At 48.0% G+C, this 9535-nt stretch overlaps 1 protein-coding gene across 1 annotated transcript; it reads left to right on the top strand.

Annotated features, from left to right (window-relative positions):
* The first annotated feature begins 4481 nt into the window (after positions 1-4481).
* FOXE1 (forkhead box E1) lies at positions 4482-5611 on the top strand. The gene has a single exon (XM_060236526.1). It carries the CDS (start codon positions 4482-4484, stop codon positions 5574-5576), a length of 1095 nt encoding a protein of 364 aa, XP_060092509.1. The 3' UTR covers positions 5577-5611.
* Positions 5612-9535: the final 3924 nt, after the last annotated feature.

Raw genomic sequence — 9535 nt, 5'->3', positions numbered from 1 at the left:
AGCGCATCGACAGGGATCAGGTATAGCGGGCTGAAATACATGCAATTTATTGATTAAGAGGGCAAACTGATTGTGATCACATGGTAAAACAGTGTGGCTTTGCCATTTGGTCTGGATAGCCATAAAAGGTTTCCTGCCAGTTGGTGTTTCTGCAAATCTTGGTAAATCACAAAAGGACATGTATTTCCTAGTTGTAGTCCACCTAATTTACTTATCAATTAGATCAATTAGAAACAGATGAATATCATTGGGACTTTTGTGGCAACGCTAAGTTTTTTTATTTTAAGCTCAAACTTCACTAAAGTACTGTAGATGCTTTTCTTCAAGCACTGAGCTCTCTATTTGTGTAAGCTGCAACTGGACTGTGAACAGATCATAAATATGGTACAACCTCTCATACAGAAGTGATGTTTGCCTATCCACCCAAGTATTTATTTACTTACTTCCCTTCTTGTCTGCCTTTCTTGATGAATCTCAAGGTAGATTAAACAATATTTTTTTTCCTCAGAGTGCAATAGAAACAATAAGAATACTGTAAAGCTGTACGATGAAACTGAATTACAAATGTAGAAAATAAGCTTTTTAAAAAGCGTTAATACATAATATGCAATAAAAATACATATTTTACACAGCTCTTAAAATTACAAGTCTATTGGTGGGGAAGAGTGCCCTCAAGTCACAGCTGACTTATGGCAACCCCCATGCAGGTTTTAAGGCAAGAGATGTTCAGAGATGGTTTGCCACGCCTGGCTCCATTTCATGACCTTGGTCTTCCTTGGAGGTCTCTCTAAATATTAACCAGGGCTGACCCTGCATAGCTTAGCTTCTGAGATGTGACACAATCATTCTCACCTATCCAGGTCAAGAATAAAATACTCTCCAGAACAATTCCATTTACTACAACCCCATGTTCTTTATATTACTTTATAAATATATTTGAGCAATGAAGCCTTACCTAGGATTTTGATCACAGAATTCTCTTAACTCCCCCCCACACTTCCTTTTACTTTTCTCTGTCTCTTCTGAATAAATTTAAAATGCACTGTGTTAGGTGCTGAGGGGAAGATCTGGGAGACCAAGGTTAAAATCCCCCCCCCCTCTGCCATGGCAGCTCACTGGGTGACTTTGGGTTCCACACTCCTAACCTACCTCATAGTGTTGTTGTGAAGATAAAATGGAGGAGGAGGGTAAGACGTAATTCAAGTGTGTGAGATAAAAGTAGTCCTTATTTGATTTCTTATTGAGCATTCTCAAGTCTGGAGCAAATAAAAAGTTTGTCAGTCCAGCCACTAAGATTGCAACTCTGTGCTTACATGGGGTTACCCTTTAAATTCAGTGAGTATAGTACTTTTGAGTAAAGATCAACTAGATCAGCCTACATTCATATGCTCATTATCTCATTTTTTAAGCCACACTTCCTCCCTTCCTCTGGTTTGTCTTCACAACAACCCCATAAGGTAGGTTAGGCTGAAGAAAAGGCAGATCGCCCAAGGTGAGCTTTATCCCAAGAGAGTTCTAAAGGCAACGATGGATTTGATCTCAGCCCTCTTACCCCTTGTCTAACATACCAATCATATCACCCATTGGTGCTTGACTTAAGTTGGGAGTAAGGCCTACTAATATGAATGAGCTTATTTCCTAGTAAAATCTGCTCAGGAGACCTCTGGAATGCCTGGATGCTCGTGGACAGGGCATGACAGAGAGAACCATGCTTTGCTATCTGTCCTCAGCACCCTGAAGTTGAGAGTTATATTGTCTGGGAACACAAGACAATGAGCGTTCAACCATTTCTTCTATATCGTAGGAAGTCCAAGGCTGTTCAGTGCAATCCTAAATACGTATCCTCAGAAATAAATCCCTTGGCATTCATTGGAACTTGCTCCCTAGAAAGTGCTTTTGGGATTGCGGCCATAATCCACTAGGATTCCATGCTTGTTTTTCATTTGAGCCGGAAGATGGGAGCTAGTCCAGGAGAACTTTTTGTTTGGAGAATTGTTTGGGAGAAAAGTGTGAAAGTAACACTGTCCACTGGTGTGTGTTTGGCCTCCTGGGGCCAACAGCAGCATGAATGTAACCTGGCAGCACAATCATGGCACACTCAAAACAGTGTACATGTACACTGGACAGTTTCATCTACTGGAAATTAGTCTTTGGCAAAATATATGTATATATATTATAACACAATAAATTGTGGCAATATAATGTGTGGAAATGGGTAGATGAAGCTTTTCATGGAAGGGAGGTAAAGAATATCTCATTAAGCTTCTATTAAAGGGGCAGGACACTTTTTCTCCAGGAAGGAAAGGAAAGGAAAGGTTCCCTGTGCAAGCACCAGTCGTTTCCAACTCTGGGGTGATGTTGCTTTCACAATGTTTTCACGGCAGACTTTTTACGGGGTGGTTTGCCATTGCCTTCCCCAGTGGGTGGTTTGCCATTGCCTTCCCCAGTCTTTTACACTTTCCCCCCAGCAAGCTGGGTACTCATTTTACCAACCTCGGAAGGATGGAAGGCTGAGTCAACCTTGGGCCAGCTACCTGAATTCAGCTTCCGCTGGAATTGAACTCAGGTCATGAGCAGAGAGTTCAGACCACAGTACTGCAGTACTGCTGCTTTACCACTCTGCACCATGGGGCTTCTCCAAGCAGCTGGTACTTAAACAGAGGCACCAACCAGTGGCTGATACTGACCCAGTCCCACTAAGAGCTTGGTAGATTTGAGTACTAGGAAAGATTACCCAGGAGTCAAGTAGCTCCTAAAAGCTGGTTTGTTTTTTTAAAAGTGCTTAATTTTACCAGGATTATGGCCTATGTTCATAAAACAGGAAACACTAAAGGGTTCAAAGGTGCTATTTTAATTTCTGGAATGTTCATATTCCTACTGGATGGAACATTGTTTCCAAGATTATACCTCAGGCCACTGTGGAACATCAGCTATTGTGGCTGTGCTTAAAAGGAAGCTATTGGAGAGACCTCGTGAAAAGAGATGAGATGGATGCAGGGGGAATGTGAGTCAGGAGGAAAGCTGGAAAACTATCCCTGCTGACTTGAATGAACATCCCATTAAGACACCAGGCAATTGCCTTTGTCAATGCTGCTTAAACTGGGGCTACATATATACCACTCTTCCCTCACCCACTATGCTGGAGGGGAGCACCCTCCAGATTTCAAAAAAGCCAGACAGAGGGGCGGGACTGAGGAGATAAACCAGGTCTAAAACCTGCACGTGTGAAGGCAGCTTCCTTGTTAAGTGAACACTGGATGGCAAGCGCGGGTTTGTTTTAACTTTTACATGTATAGAACAGCCCCTATTTGCTGTCCAATAAACGCAGAGTGGGGGGGGGGGTATCCTCAGGCAATGCAGGACGAGGCCACCCCCCTCCTTGCGTGCCCTCGGGTCGCGCCACCGGTTCCCTTCTGCCCCCTTGGGCGTTTTCTGGGCCGCGTTCTTTCATCCTCGGCAGCCGGGCTCGCCCCCACTTCTCCCAGCGGGTGACACCTCCCGGCTCCTGCTCTGGGCCAGGCCCCTCCCTGTGCAAAGCCCTGGAGCTTCGCGGCGCCCCCGGCGTTCTCCGGGGAGGCTGCTCAGACAAGCCGCGTCTCCTCCTGTCACCTTTTCAGGCAGGGCAGCTCGGAGGAGGAAGTGGCAGCAGGCTGCAGAGGTGCCTCGACAGCGGGGAGACCGCACGAAAAGCAGCAGGGCGTCCCGCCCGGAGTTGCTTTTGCTGGGCCCTTGCGGATCTCCGGCGAGGAGAGGATCCCGAGAGCTGGGATGGGTCGTCGGGAAGCACCCAGGGAACTTTGAGAACGCCTCGGACTTTCCCGTCTGATGCCGGGGGGCGGTAGATGGAGACTCCAAGAGAACCACCGCCGGAGTAGCAGCGAGCCCCACCTCCGGAGCTGCGGGCTCCTTTCCAGCCCCAGATTTCTCTCTTCTCCACCCACAAGTTTACTTGAGGCTAACTCTCCAAAGCTTCCTCCCCAAATCTTATCGGTCCGAAGGTGCTTTTGGCCTGGAATCTAACTGTTCTACTGCAGCCCAGCACGGCTGCCCTCTAAGACTACCGTCATCCATAAGGAATCTCTCCGGGGCGGATCTTGAGTCCCCGATTCCGTCCCATACCCCGAGGACGTCCCGCAAACTCCCTGAACTGCCCGGGCAGTAACGCTTTCTTAACGCTAGCGGAGACCCACCCACTACTCCAAAGTCTTCTCCGAGGGCGCGCTGGGACTTCTCTCTGCAGCGCTTTCCATCGGCAGCGGCCCTCGGGGATCTGCCGGGTCCTCGGGCTTCCGCGTCTTGCCCCAAGGGCACCAGCTTCTCGGCCTGCTCAAGCCCCCTTCGTCTGTGAGAAAGGCCGCGACTTTCCGTCGGGGGGCCCCCTCTCCAGTCCCCAGGGCGCATTGGAGACCCTTGTCCAGACGGCAGCTCCAAACAGCCAGCCTGGCGTGCTCCACCTGTTGCCGGCAGGGCCCGAGCCTGGCATGACCGCCGAGAGCCCCCCGGCGTCGTCGGCGTGCGCGCCGAGCCATGGCGAGGCCGAGGCCGGGCCTCCGTCGAGGCTGCTGCCCGCCTTGGTCAAGCTGGAAGCCGCGCCCGCCGCCGTTGACCCTTTGGAGGCCGAGCCGTCGGAAGAGGAGGCGGCCCCGGCGGGGGGCCTGCGGCCTGCGGGGCGCCGCAGGAAGCGGCCGGTGCAGCGCGGGAAGCCGCCCTACAGCTACATCGCGCTCATCGCCATGGCCATCGCGCACGCCCCCGAGCGCCGCCTGACGCTGGGCGGCATCTACCGCTTCATCACCGAGCGCTTCCCCTTCTACCGCGACGGGTCCCGCAAGTGGCAGAACAGCATCCGCCACAACCTGACCCTCAACGACTGCTTCGTCAAGGTGCCCCGCGAGCCCGGGCGGCCGGGCAAAGGCAGCTACTGGACCCTCGACCCCCACGCCCGCGACATGTTCGAGAGCGGCAGCTTCCTGCGGCGCCGCAAGCGCTTCAAGCGCAGCGACCTCTCCACCTATCCGGCCTACATGCACGAGGCGCCGGGCCAGGCCGTCGGGCCTCCCCTGGGCGCCGCTTACGCGCCTCCCGCCGCCCTCTGCTACCAGTCCGCGCCGCCTCTCTTCGGCCTGAGCACCCTCATGGCTCAGCCCAGCCCAGAGCTGGCCCAGCAGCAGCACCAGAACTCGGACGTCACCCCTCCTCCTGGCAGTAACTGCTCCTTCCCTGGCCCTGCGGCCTACTCCAGCCAAGGCTGTCCTGCTGGGCCGGGCCTTACCAGGCCTCACAACGCCGTGCCTTACTCCTACCAGCTCCCCACTACCCAGCAGCTTCAGGTGAACCAAGGCGCCTACCCTCAGACCAGCGGCAGCCACCTCTTTGGCACCTCAGCCCGCCTGGCCATGCCAACTTCGCCCTCGCTTGGGAATGACCCGATGGACTTCTACGGCAGGATGTCTCCCAGCTCCTATGGCTCCTTGGCTCACGGGTACAACGCTGGCGGGCAGTTTGGCAGCCCCGGGGCCTACCTGCGGCATGCCGCTTATTCCAGCAACGTGGAAAGATTTGTGTCCGCCATTTGAAGGCAAGGGGGATCAGGGAACATTGGGGTGCCAATGGAGGGTGAGGTCTGCAGTTTGGCCATGGAGGGCCTCTGTTGGCTTCAGCACATAAGCACATTACCCTGCATCGCATGGTGGGTGGGAGACGAGTCATAGTATTGCCTTGATGCCCACTATATGCTCCAATAAGGATCTGTCTTGTAAAAAACCTGAGAGAAAATATGACCTGTGGTTCTCGGTCACCATAAAGATCTAGTGATAACAGTGGGGAACAGACGCAAGGCAGACTGTGACATCTGAAAACATGATGGCCTGAAGCCAAAGTGACTGCAAAATGTTAGAGGGTCCTCCCCAGACACACACACTGCTTAGTTCTTCTGGGCTTGATAGAATGGGGTTTCCTGCCTTTTGATGATGCACTGGAAGCCATCCTCACTTTCGCTTTTTATTCCTTGAGTTTAGCCAATTGCTAGCAAATTATGAATAGCTAGGTGTGTGCTTGCCGCAATTCTAATTTTCCGGTGACTCACAAATAACAAATTCCTTTGGACAAATAAATACAGGCAGAGGGGAGGGGGTGTTCGGTGACTCGCACTTCCTTTTGGCAAGGGTTCTATGTAAGTTCTGAGTTTGGAAGGCTTTGGGAATGCATCTGCAATAAACAATTTTCCCCATAGACTTCGTCAGATTTTTTACCGATTGCTGCTGATAAATTTAGTTGGGTGCATTTTTTGGACGGGAGGAGGCAACGGGAGCTAGTGCATTCATCCTGTGTTTTGCTCCTGACTCACCTCAAGTCAGATTTCTTTATCTGATTTTACTCGGGCTTAGGGTGCTGTAATCTTCGGTCTTAATAATCAGATGTTGATTAATTGCTCAGAGATCAGGTGTAGGAAAGCTTCCAATTCACTCCCACAAAGTCTCACAAAGCAAATGCCTTGAGAGAAGGGAATTCTTCTGTTCAGTTTCATTAGCTTCTCTTTTTAGCCTCACTACCAAGGAAATAAGGATTCCAAGTCACAATATGGATAGATGTAAAGTGTCATCAAATCGCACTTAAGGCTGTTTTCAGGCAAGAGAAAAACAGCTGGTTTGCCGTTGACTGCCTCTGCATATCAACCCTGGACTTCCTTGGTGGTTTCCCATCTCAGTACTAAGGAGGGCAAACCTTGCTTAGTTTCTGAGATCTGATAAAATCAGGCAAGCCTAGCCCATTGAGGTCAGGGCAAGTCAGAATTTACTGAATGTTTATTATCTCGTCTGTCTGCTTCTGTTACAGACAGCTTTTTTTTTTGGTGAATAAATGGCTCAAAATACTATTGCTAAGCTGCCATACAGAGAACCAGATTTTAACGTGAACAACGTGGTAAGAGATTGAGTAACCCCTACAACCAGCCGGCTACCCCTTTCTGGTGCTTCCCCTCTTCAGGGAAGCAAGTGGGATTTTTAATGCAGTGGTGGAAAGTACTGTCAAGTTACAGCCAATTTATGGCAACCCCATAGAGTTTTCAAGGCAAGAGACATTGCCTGCTTCTGTGCCTTGATGGTCTCCCATTTAAAGTACTAACCTGGGCTGACCCTTCTTAGCTTCTGAGATCTGACAAGATCGGGCAATCCCGGACTATCAAGCTCAGGGCACTTTTAATAGCACCCCAGAAAAGCATCCTGGCTTGACTTTGTCCATGGGATCACAAAGAGTCGGACTCGACTGTACGACTGAACAACAAAGGTAAGCGGAAGGACCACAGAAGTAATTGATGCATAATCTATAATGCCAAGGGTAAAATCTGGTTCTCCAAATTACAACCTGGCCAGTCGTCACTGGAAAATGTATTGTTAGAATAGGTGATACTGTGGATCCAGTGAACTCAGCACTGGTTAAGTACCAAGCAAAGTTGTGCACAGATAGATAAACTGAGCATGTTAAAATGTTTCCTCAGAGCATACCATTTCAGGCTTCAGGGGTTGCTGGTAGATGGCATGCTTGAATATTTGAATGAAAACACACTGCTTGTGGAGCTAGATGGCGAGGAGAAAACCCCACACCCAAAATGCTAGTTTTCTATGTGCAAGGAGTTTTTAAAAACAAACAAACATGAGAAGTATTTGAACAGATAACTCTCCTACTCCAAATCTTAAATGGTATAATTTCTGTGAAATTATTTATCAGCATATATTAATTGGTTCTTGAAGCCAGCCTGAAAGATCATGTTGTTTAACTTCAGAGCATCCATTGCAAAATCCTGAAAAACGCCATGCTGGATTAAATCAGGGTCCAACTATATCTAGCCTGATGGAGTCAGGCATTTCCTGACAAAGGAAGTGATCTTTGCCTCTTTCAAGCACCTTATATTCAAAGGTATCTTGACTTTGTACACAGAGGTTCTGTTTACCTGTCATGCCCACTTTGCTTCCATGGATGTATCTTTTGCCCCATTCTAAAGTAGTCTAAACCCTATCCTGGATAGTGCAAGGTAGCTTGATCTCATCGGATCTCAGAAGCTAAGCAGGGTCAGCCCTGATGGGTGTTTGGATAGGAGACCAAGGAAGTCTAGGGTTACTACACAGAGGCAGGCAATGGCAAACCACCTGTGAACATCTCTTGCCTTGAAAACCCTCTGGGGTTGCCAGTTACCTGAGAGCAAAAAAGAAAAAAAGTAATATAAACACATGATTATCACTGCATCTTGTCATAGTGAATTCTGCAGATTAACTATGTATTGGGTGAAGTACGTTCTTTTTTTTGCCTGAACTCACTGCTGATCAGTTTCATTCAGTTCTGGTATTCTGAGAGGAAAAAATTTACCTCAGCAAGAGTCATTAAATGACTGTTTTTTTCCTATTCAAAGTATACTGCAGGAGGGATTGGAGGTCTAGAATTCTGAAATGTAAAAAAAGAAAAAAGAAAAATCTGAAAACGTTTTGTGTTAAAATCCCACCAGATTCTGCAATACAAATAAATTACAGACTTTGGGCAAATATGCATCTTCTTTCATCATTCCCATACTTCTGGCTGTATGATTTGATATGAGGTTTATCTGTGAGAAAGGGAGAAAATACAGACCAAAACGGACGTGGTACTGAGGGAGAAGAATTGTTCAGAATGAAAATGTTCTATGGTCCCCATCCTCTGTCCCTGTTTGAAGTTTTCTGCAGAAATTGCCAGTGTGCCCCCTCCATAACTATAAACCCTATTAACAGTATTCCATCCCCAGGTCAAGAAGATGTGTCCTTGGAGTTTCTTGGCAAAATCTAGATTTCCCACACAAACACTTCTCTTCCCATGTTGGTCTGAATCAAGGCCCCACACCTCAGACTCAAAAGAAACTCCCAACACACAGTTGGGGCAAACCTGTAAGTGTTGTAGTGTGTATGTAAACCCATAGAAACAACTGAACTTTTTGAAAAGAAAATTGAGAGGATTCCATGAGAGTGACTAGATTTTGTGTTAATCATCAGGGACTTTTCGCATAGAGTTTTTCCTGTGGTTTTGGGTGCCAAACTGCAGCTTTTTCTGTGAGTTTTCAACCCTCATTTTACATTTGTTGGTTTTCTACGTTTTCCTTGTCGCTTCTCCACGCATTCACAAACCACTTTAGATTCCATTTACCTCCCCCCCCCCCAACAAAGTAAGAAATAGTAAATGAAGAAGATTAAAGAAATAATTCTGTACTTCTGCCTCCAGCCCACAAACTCTCTGTGAAAAGATCAAAATTCTGACATTTAATGTGCAGTACATTGTGTCTGAGTTCCTGTCATGGTATAGTTTGTAAAACTTCAAGGTGATCTTTCAGCCATGTTTCAGGCTTTCCGCAATTCACATTAGAAGTCACTGGCAGAATGTGTGTTGGTATTAATGACTGCATTCTACAGTGACAGAATCACAATGAATGAACCTTTTAGATTCTGTCTCACGAATCCATTACTGTTCCTGTCACTTCTGGAGTGCAAGCTCTCCTCCTCTCCTCCTCCCCTCCTAT

The sequence above is a fragment of the Heteronotia binoei genome, chromosome 4 (assembly GCF_032191835.1).
Source record: "Heteronotia binoei isolate CCM8104 ecotype False Entrance Well chromosome 4, APGP_CSIRO_Hbin_v1, whole genome shotgun sequence".
Taxonomy (NCBI): Eukaryota; Metazoa; Chordata; class Lepidosauria; order Squamata; family Gekkonidae; genus Heteronotia; species Heteronotia binoei.
The sequence above is the reverse complement of the archived record's forward strand: the minus strand, read 5'-3'. Positions and strand labels throughout refer to the sequence as shown.

Excerpts from the sequence above, each read along its gene's own strand:
- FOXE1 (XM_060236526.1), top strand. The coding sequence starts at position 4,482 with ATGACCGCCGAGAGCCCCCCGGCGTCGTCGGCGTGCGCGCCGAGCCAT.